Source organism: Vanellus vanellus (assembly GCF_965231255.1).
Source record: "Vanellus vanellus genome assembly, chromosome: 1".
NCBI classification, from domain to species: Eukaryota; Metazoa; Chordata; class Aves; order Charadriiformes; family Charadriidae; genus Vanellus; species Vanellus vanellus.
Window position 1 is genome coordinate 70,310,480 of NC_138905.1, and position 10,622 is coordinate 70,321,101.

At 43.0% G+C, this 10,622-nt stretch overlaps 1 protein-coding gene across 1 annotated transcript; it reads left to right on the plus strand.

The window, feature by feature from the left end:
* Nucleotides 1-3,012: 3,012 nt before the first annotated feature.
* On the plus strand, nucleotides 3,013-10,417 carry LOC309676978 (tubulin alpha-8 chain). The gene is made up of 5 exons (XM_082489644.1): nucleotides 3,013-3,229; nucleotides 6,590-6,812; nucleotides 7,509-7,657; nucleotides 8,199-8,879; nucleotides 9,704-10,417. Exons 1-5 carry the CDS (start codon nucleotides 3,227-3,229, stop codon nucleotides 9,989-9,991), a joined length of 1,344 nt encoding a protein of 447 aa, XP_082345770.1. The 5' UTR covers nucleotides 3,013-3,226; the 3' UTR covers nucleotides 9,992-10,417.
* The last annotated feature ends 205 nt before the right edge of the window (nucleotides 10,418-10,622 follow it).

A 10,622-nucleotide genomic window follows, 5' to 3' on the forward strand; every position in this document is an offset into this window, starting at 1 on the left:
TATTTGCACACCTCAGAACTCCATGGCAGAGCTTTTTTTACAATCAGCCCTATCTAGCTCACATCATCATCTACCAGTGTTGCAAGGTAAAAGCTGAAATGGGCAGGTCTTGACCAGGCTGCTGGGCTATCAACCTTCCCCATACACGGCATGTCTCAAGACTGTTCCATGCAGGACAGAGGTGCCCCTACAAGGTCACCATCTGCCCACGCAGTTTCAATACCAGCATCAAGCAAGATGACTTTCCAAGGATCCAGGTCCAGGCCATAAATGCTTCATGTCTCTATGGAATAGAGCCTGGAGGCTGACTGGAGTCAACAAAACTCACCGGTACCTGGGAGCACAGTCCCACACTGTGCTTTCAGGTTACCCTCTAAATCTGGGCTGAGGGTTTTCTGGCTAAGCACTCCACAACACAGGTGTACAGAACAATATAAGGAAACCTTATGAAAAACGGTATGCCCAAGTCTTTCTTGAGGCTTTTACATCTGTGTCGAACCATCACCCCAGATCAGCACTTCAATTTACGGGCTATCTCATGGCAGAGCAGGTCAAACACTATCTTTGGTCTAAAGCAGATCTGCAAAGGCCTTTTTCTTAGCTATGCATCTGTGAGAAAGGGTAAAAGGGTAACCTGGGTCATCCTCAGGCTTTTCAAGCTCAATTGATTCTAGAGAGACAAGATACAGTCATTGTACTCCCACCAGCCAGGGACACTGCTCAAGACTTGGTCACTCCCTGCTCCCTGGAAGTTTTTAACAGGTGAGGCATGACCCAGACTGTTCAGTGTAGCAACCCAACATTGGTGAGTCTATGGGTCCTGGGACAGTTGAGTCTGAGTGGGGCGGAGAGAGGAATGATTAACACTGACTCCCAGAGGTGTTCTCTCTGCCTATTTCATAAGAGAGGAGGAGGGCAATGGAAGAGCAGAGAAAATGCAATAATGGACTAAGTTGCAAAATAGTTCAGTAATTCACAGAGCTCTTTTAGGTTTGGAAGGGATCTTTAGGACCATGAAGTCCAACCATCAACCCTACACTGCCAAAACTACCACTAAACATGTCCCTAAGCACCACGTCTTTAAATACCTCCAGAGATGGTAACTCAACCACTTCCCTGGGCAGCCTGTTCCAATGCTTGACAACCCTTTCTGTGAAGACATTTTTCCTAATATCCAATCTAAACCTCTCCTGATGCAGCCTGAGGCCATTTCCCTTTGTCCTATCACTTGTTACTAGTGAGAAGAGACTGACCTCCCACCTCTCTACAACCTCCTTTCAGGTAGTTGTAGAGAGTCATAAGGTCTCTCCTGAGCCTCTTTTTCTCCAGGCTAAACAACCCCAGTTCCCTCAGCCTCTCCTCATAAGACTTGTGCTCTAGACCCCTCATCAGCTTTGTTGTCCTTCTCTGGATATGCTCCAGCACCTCAATGTCTTTCCTGTAGTGAGGGGCCCAAAGCTGAACACAGTATTTGAGGTGGGACCTCACCAGTGGCGAGTACAGAGGGACAATCACTTCCCTAGTCCTGCTCACCACACTAGTCCTGATACAGGCCAGGATGCTGTTTGCCTTCTTGGCCACCTGGGCACGCTGCTGGCTCATATTCAGCTGTCTGTCAACCAACAGCCCCAGGTCCTTCACCAGGCAGGGTTCGGGTGGTGGACTGCTCAAAGTATTTGCTGTGAGACTTTTTCCTGAGGTGATTCTCAGCACAGAGCTCCACATCTGGTGAAGCTGTGAGCTTTAACATTTCAGATTGTCCGGAATGCCAGAGTTTGGCTGGAATGTTACCAGTTCCATTGGAAGAAGAACACTAGAACAACCTATTTCTCAGTCTCAAAGCAATGATCTAATGGTTTTCTGGAGAAGTGTGGCATTCAGATAGCTTAAACACAGCAGCAGACAAAAATTATCACAGGAATTCTTCCTCTGTAAAAAATATTTGTGGCTCTAGAAATCTCTGTAGCTTTTCCTAGCCAAAATCAAAGAATAGTGATTTGCAGGTTTATGTAAAGATCAGCAAAATGAGGACTATATATACCAAAGTAAATGTGAGTTTATAAAAAAAAGTATGAAACTATTTCACACTGTTAAAACATAGGTGTTCATTAGAGAAGATAAGTAGATGCTGTTTGCCAACAGTGGCAGAACAATCTATTAATACCATCGAGTCAAAGTAGGCTAACCTAAATTTTAGGAATTTTGTATTTAAATTTCTACTGATTAAACATCATAATAAACTGTATGTTTATAAAGTCAGGGGATATATCATACTTAGATTCAAGCAATTAAGCGTGCCTTCCTCTTTGTTACCTAGGAGTTGCAAACACGAGGATTTCTCCACTGAGTGAAGCTGCTGCTTTTAAATTCTGAGCTACTGCAGAAGGAGCAAACAATAAATTGGTGGAGGCAACTGCCCCAATTTGGTGTGAGAACGTTTGTGAGATGCCTCCAGCTATGTCTTGCAATAAGCACTGCAATGAGAATCAAATTTCTTTCTGGGTTTGGACAGACAAGTTAAGAGTCTGTACGGAATACTGCCCCATACTGCCGACAGCCCAGATGACTTTACACAGAAAGAGAAGCAATAGAAGTAAATTGAAACATTAATAGAGAGGCAGCTGGAGTAAGGACAGAAAGAAGTTAGGCCATCATTTAAGAGTCCTGGTAGAGCACACTTCAGAATGGTAATTATATTTACTTTCCAGCTCTCTATTTATTTTTCCTTCTATCCTTCTCTTTTTCATTCATTTGTTTTCTTACACCCTCTTGGTCTTCTGTATTGGAATTTAGGAGTGATTTTTGTCTATACATATACGTGCTGGCAGAACACGGAACTGGATGGTATGTGTCTTGTAGGTGATACATATGGGCAATACTCACGTGTTAGAAAGTATAGTCTACGGCGCGTTACATTGCCACACTCAGATTTTATAAGCACGCCAAGCCAGCCGGGACTAAATTTGAAATCTGGGGCATATCTGGAGCCCAGGCTGCCTGGATGAATTTGCATAGACGGGGTGGTGGAGAGGGCGGGAGGCAGCGATGCAGCAGGCAGAACTGTGGAGTCTGCGACTTATTCCCCACCTCGCTGTGACACTGAAGTGCAGCAACAGGTGCTGGGTGCTGGGCGCAGGCTGCCTCTCACCCTGCAGCCCAGAGCTGGGATCCTGCAAAGACCTGCCGCCACTGATCCGAAAGGGAAGGAAACACCGCTGGAGACACCATGGTAAGGGGGGAATGTGGGGACACCAGTCATACGGGGACCAGGAGGACTGTGGGCGAGGGAAGGCAGGGGGATCTGCCATTGTTATCAGTCCTTTGTGCCACAAAACCCTTATCTCACGCACTGACTACCACGTGAGAGGACGGGAAAGGAGTGTCCAAAAATCCCATGGGAGCTGTAAGGCATGGTGAACCAAAGTTTTCTTCAGAGAGTCTCTAAGTAGTGGAATTATAAGATATATTAGATCTGGAGACTTAGCTGTTCAGTACTTTCTGTTATGACTATATTTTCTCAACACAGGTTCCATATGAGAAAATATTTTTTTTTTAGAAATAAATCAAGTTACTTACCTTTGTGTCTGTTTTAAATTCATTTAGCCTCAGTGGCTGTACTGTTCATAGCTATGCAGTGTATTCATGTGTGTTTCTGGACTGCATGAATGTTTTTATACATATATGGACTTAAGTAAAAAAGACCTTTCATTTTTAAGATTTGGGAGTTTATTATAAATTTGTAGAAATCTCACAAAATCTCTTAGAATGTGAGAAATCTGTTTCACCTTCTACCCCAATTTACGTCTAGCACTGAGTCTTATTTTGGTGCAGAGAACTGTCATATTCTGCCAGTACAGATGCAGGTTCAAAATGAGAGCGCTCATTTTGCAGGCAAGATACACACTTACACTGGCTCCCCACACCTTAAGGCAGACCGAGGGTAGCGAGTGTGTTTCAGGAACAGCTGAAAGACTAAAGTCTGCCTTTGTACAGTAAATACTTAAACCAGGCAGTATTCTTGGTTTTTAACAGAGTCAAACCTGTCCCAGGTTTAGTTCCACAAAGGACCTGGCCCCTTCTACTGGTAGATAAAAAGTCAGGTCCACAGTTTCTAAGACAGGTTCTGGTACATTAGTGATGGGATGTGAAACATGAGTTTGGAGTAGGCTCCAAATTTAAATATCACGTAGAGATCAGTTTACTCTGCCTGTGACTCCGAAGAAGGCGCACTCTCTTCCCTACTGAAAGTCCAGTATCTATTTTAAAGCTGTTTACTATGCAGGATTAGAAACCTCTTTGTTACTCTCTTCTCTCCTTGTCAGAATATTTCCAAATTACTGCTTAGGTAGGAGAATATGGGAGTTGAAGTCAGGAGATTGAGATACTGCTTCAAACTAGTGCAACAGAAAGCTCAGTCTAAAAGGAAAGGAACTGGTTCTGCAGTCTTCAGCTGTAGTCCTACACTAAGCTTTAGAATATTAACTTTCTAAGGCAACATTTGTTTGCTCCATCTATGAAAAAACAGACCAATTCCTCTACTGATCTGAGGAGTAGAGTAAAGCAGTTCTTTAGATTCCAATTATTGCCTGACTGGTAATTGTAGTTTTGCTTTAAAAGATATTCTTTAAGAAAGTCACCTGGCCTCATTGCCGTGTTTAAAAGGAAAAACATTTCTTTTTTTTCTGTTGCTGCCAGCCTTACAGATTCACACTGGGATTTAAAAGAAAAGCAGGAGGCTGTCCTGTGCAAAACCAGCATTAATTGAATTCTCTAAGCCCAAATATGCCTTCAGTGTCTCTTGAGTAATCCTCCAGATTGCAACTCCCCTGCAACATACCGACCTATGAAGCCCCATCGTCATTCAAATAACTCAGATACTTTTGCACAACTCAGTTGAGAAAAACAGGGTTGTGCAAGTACACTTCAAAGACCGTTACACACACTGCTGCATATGCATTTGCACAGTCAGCAGGTTACAAATGAGTACTAAATAGAAATAATATATTTCATTGAACAAAATATTTAAATTGACTTCTCATATTCATTTGAACTTCTGAGGATGACTAACTGGGCCAGTGGTGACTTCTGAAAATCCACTTGCTTCTGAAAAAATATCTTTAGTTATGTTTCTAAAACATAAATATGTATCAATTTGTGAAGAAAACACTACCCCAGAGATGCCACCAGTCACACATTCTGCCTGAGGATTTAGTTTTGGGGGAAGATGCATTTCACTCTCAGATCACAGGATGATTTTGCAGGGTAAGCAGTTACAGAATTAAAAAAAAAATTAAAAAAATAAACTAGCCAAATCTGATACTAAGTCCTTGGGTATCTCTAAATGAGATATTACAAAATAAAAATGAGCGAGGACCATTCTCTGGCCTGCTTCATATTTAGGCATCTGAATTCTCTTTCCATCTCCAAAGCTGGTCAGTGAGTTGCTCACTGGAAACCATTCTTGACAATAATTTGTGTTCTGGATGGTGCCCAAGCATTGTCTGGAAAAGCATGAACTGGCAAAAGCCAAAACTGTGCCAGCGAGTGTGCTAATTATCAATCAGCACAGGTGATCAACAGGCCAGTGTTCAGTACTATGACCTGACCCGTTCTTACTCCGTAGTACAGACAGGGCCATTGAGGTCACAAAGACAGAGCTGAGAAGACTATAATTATAATTGCTCCAAAGCAGAAACTGAAGCTGAAAAACTCCGCAGGTCTGAAACCACTCTCTCCTTACAAATCTGCCTTTCACTACACCTGCTGTCATAATTGTCTGGACTAACTCAGAATTATCTGCTTTATAATTCTATTTCTGAACTTATGAAATCCAGCACCAGGTCCTTCATACTCCTGTACTCTAAGTGTAAAAGATTTTGGAGCAATTGGCACCTGCCTATTTTAGGCTGGTGTTACATATTTTGTTTTCATTGAAGTTCCTGGCTACCACAGGAACTATGTTCAAAATCATGCGATATTTTCATGCACGCTATATTGCAATGACACTGCCTGAATAAGCATTGGACCTGCAATGTAAAATTCACAGCTGCTCAGGAGCTTGAAGGAATATTTGTTTCAATCGAGAGAATCTGAAATAATTTCCTGAGGTGAATATCGCTTAAAGCAGTTCTTCCAAGTTTCCACTCTAGCCTGCTATCAGAGGGTAAAAGGATCAAAAGACATCACCTGCCTTGGGTTACATAAGGTTGAAGGATACCATATGGCTGTGTCAGGTTCCAGCCAGGAGTAAAAATAAACTAAACTGGGATATGCTCCTCAGCAGGGCCAATCCATAGGAGGAAAGGTGGGGCTTGTGTAACTGAAATTATGATTATTTTTTCTGCCTGTTGTCATGTACCCATATATTACAGAACAAAGATCTCAATTTTTTAAAGAACTGTCCCAGTATCTGGTGTGTATATGTACAGTTTCATTGTGGTCATGGGGTTGACCAACCAAATGAAATGCTGGCAGCCACAATTCACCATTTTTTTGGAAAAGCAATACACTGGGAAAAAGTAACCGTTAGGAATAAGGAGGACTAACATGCCGTGTTTTTTCTGACCCTGTCTCTGCTCTGTCCTCTTAGCGTGAGTGCATCTCTATTCATGTTGGCCAGGCCGGAGTTCAGATAGGAAATGCATGCTGGGAACTCTTCTGCCTGGAGCATGGCATTCAGCCAGATGGCACCTTCAAGGATCTGCAGGATAAACTCAACTATGATGACTCTTTTACCACATTTTTCAACGAAACACTCACTGGGAAGCACGTGCCACGAGCTGTAATGGTGGACTTGGAACCAACTGTAGTAGGTCAGTATAGAAATAAACCTGGAAAATGGAGATGAGCTTACTCTTCCTAATATCACCATGGTGTGGCACCAGTCTCCACTGGTACAAAGCAGCCCACCCTTTGTATCTTGGTCTACCACTAGATAGCATAGAATTTATTTTCTTGTGACACAAAATACTAGATTCTGCCAAGACTCAATTATCTCCATAGCTGTTATCAACATAGCAACAGCAGGATCCTCAGCAGTACACATGGTTTGTATGACCTCTCTATACAAAAATATTTAACTTTCGGTTTTGTTTATTGTGACATTTTTGCCATTCGAATTCCACTTTTCTCCAACTCGGATCCAAAATGGGAGCCTGACAGTTTCCCTCCAGGAATAGAAGGTTTTCTAAAAACTGGGGCACCTGGGGGAACCTGATTTTCTTCGCACTTTTTTTTCTGGTGACTTGTCAGTACAGGCTGTACAACTGACAAGCTCTTTAGAAGATAACAGCTTCTGTGGCTGCATAGAAGTCACACCATAAATCAACTGAATGCAACAATTTAAAAATGCCTAGGAAGCAGTTTTCCCTTCTCCATCAGCATCTGGGTTTTGCAGTCATGACCTCCAGTGACTGAAAGCCTGCATCATTGCCAACTGCAAACAGACCTTGTTGGCACTGGGGCACAGCCATGCAGCTTTTTTCTTACAACTTCTCTTTCTTGTTCAGATGAAGTGCGGGCTGGCACCTTCCGGGAGCTTTTTCATCCAGAACAGCTGATCACTGGAAAGGAAGATGCAGCTAATAACTATGCCCGTGGCCACTACACCATTGGCAAAGAAAGCATTGATATAGTGCTTGATCGTGTCCGTAAGCTGGTAAGTCCCAATAGTTTTGAAACAGCAGTTTGGATTCTGCAGAAGAAAGCAGTGCAGAACAGGTAGCTTGTTAATTACAAATGATACCAATGGTTCAGAAAAGAGATTGCAGGACATACAGAGGCACCATTACTTGTCCAAGAGAGAGAAGCCCAGTAGTTCACTTCCCAGCTGTATGTCTTCAGATAGTTTTAAAAAGTGGTTCTGAATATGTAAATCATTATTAGCACAGCCGTGGAGCACCAATAATGATGATGAAGGGTGGATTAGGGAGTTCTACATTGCTGCTTTCAGCTAGACTAACTAAAAGAAGTGTGAAGTTCAAAGAGAGAAGCTCCGCAGTAGAGTCCAGTTCTTATGTCGTAAGTAAAGACAGTGAATGAAGCAAAAGATAGGATTATCACCAGCACTTTCTCAAGAAAACCTGACATGAAAGCTGATGATTGCTCTCTCCTTCAGCTCAGAATAAGCTCATATAGCAGATGAAGTGTTTCAATTCCTCTTCAGTGCCTAGTCTTTCACTTTCTCTTCTGCTTTCTAGACTGATGCCTGTTCTGGGCTGCAAGGATTCCTCATCTTCCACAGCTTTGGTGGTGGTACCGGCTCTGGCTTTACCTCCTTACTGATGGAACGCCTCTCTGTGGATTATGGAAAGAAGTCAAAACTAGAGTTTGCCATCTACCCAGCCCCTCAGGTCTCCACTGCTGTGGTGGAGCCCTACAATTCCATCCTGACCACGCACACTACTCTGGAGCATTCAGACTGCGCCTTCATGGTGGATAACGAGGCCATCTACGATATCTGCCGACGAAACCTGGACATTGAGCGCCCCACTTACACTAACCTTAACCGCCTCATCAGCCAGATCGTTTCCTCCATCACCGCCTCGCTGCGCTTTGACGGTGCCCTCAATGTGGATCTGACGGAGTTCCAGACAAACCTGGTGCCCTACCCACGCATCCACTTCCCCTTAGTGACCTACGCCCCCATCATCTCCTCTGACAGAGCATATCACGAGCAGCTCTCGGTGGCTGAAATCACCAGCTCCTGCTTTGAGCCCAACAACCAGATGGTGAAGTGTGACCCAAGACATGGGAAGTACATGGCCTGCTGCATGCTCTACCGTGGTGATGTAGTTCCCAAAGACGTCAACGTAGCCATTGCTGCCATCAAGACCAAGAGAACTATTCAGTTTGTTGACTGGTGTCCTACAGGCTTCAAGGTGAGTAGGGCTGCCATGAGCTTCTCTTTAACGTTTAAAGGGCAAGTTCAGTCCAGCGGAAAACTTGTATTTAAAGTTTTGGATCTTGCACGTTTCCCACTTCTGAGATGAATGACAGATGAGTTTGTGTAAAATGTGGCTTTTTTCCTTTGGACATGTCATTGACACAGGCTCATAAACATTTACGTAAGTGGAAATCTGAAGTGTATGTGAGTTAAAATCTAAAGAAGTATTCATTTCAGACCTTAATTTGAAAAAGCCAGTGAGTGTTCGGTCTGAAGCATCATCTAAAACTAAGGGAATACTCAAACCAATATAATAAATAAAGGAAATGCTGATATTAGGGAGTCTGTCAGTTAACACCCTCATCCAGAAATATTATACAGCTTCTCCCCACTGGCTATATAGCAATGTTGGGAAACATATTTTCAATAGTAATGCAGACATCAGCAGTGGAAAAACATTTGTCATATAAATAGCTGGTTTAAGAATGAAAACTTTTAACTGGGAACGAACTTTCTGTATTAGTTTCTATAAGCATCTTGAGTTTCTATAGAATATCTTGGTGAAACTGTATGTTCAGTGTTGAGTAGCTGTTAAGAAAGCTGCCAGTGTACGTTAAACAGAATAATAATACAGATATTAAAATGACCATATATCATACTATTTATGACGTCATTATTTTTATGGCATTTCCCATCTGGTAGTTTTGATAGTGGCACCGCTCAACCCCAGCACCTGTAACTCTACTCACTTTTTTACAGCTCTTTGACAGCTTTCTGCAGTTGCCTTTTTACAGCCTTCTCTCATATTCCTGTTTCCAGGTGGGGATCAACTATCAGCCTCCTACAGTAGTTCCTGGTGGAGACCTAGCCCAAGTTCAGCGAGCAGTCTGCATGCTGAGCAACACCACAGCCATTGCAGAGGCTTGGGCAAGGCTCGACCACAAGTTTGATTTGATGTATGCCAAGAGAGCTTTTGTGCACTGGTATGTGGGTGAAGGCATGGAGGAAGGAGAATTCGCAGAGGCCCGAGAGGACCTGGCTGCCCTGGAGAAAGACTATGAAGAAGTGGGAACTGACTCATTTGAAGAAGAAAATGATGGGGAGTAATTTTAAAATACACTTTGTTCCCAGTGAGCACAGAATTGTCTCTGTATTGCACATGTATACCATTAGGTCACCTTTTTGGTACGCAATATACAGAAATTTAGGAGGGATCAAATAGAGACATCTTTTATTCCATAAATCACAGGTAAATTGCACTGTAAGATATCCGTTGTCATAATGCCCCACCACTCCCAGCAATGCAAAAAGACTTGTTCTTCTTCCTAGCATATTTAATGTAAGCCTCTTCAAGCTCTAATACACATGCTAAACCCACTACAATTCAATATATGCAAGCTTATAACGAGCACAGTGAATCAGTAGAGTTTCCAAAGTTCTAATTCGACATACTGTCATGGTTTAGCCCTAGGCAGCAACGAGGTACCACGGGTCACTCGCTCACCCCGCCCACCCCCCCACTCCCCCCCCAGGGATGAATCAGAAGATAGAGGTAAAACTGCTGGGTTGGGATAAAGACAGTTTAATAGAACTGCAAAAGAAGAGAAAAATAATAACAATACTACTGATAAAAGAATATACAAAGCGAGTGGTAGTGCAGTTGCTCACCACCCTGAACCTGATGCCCAGCCCATTCTGGAGCAGTTATCCCCTCCCTCCAGCCAGCTCTGCTGGTTAT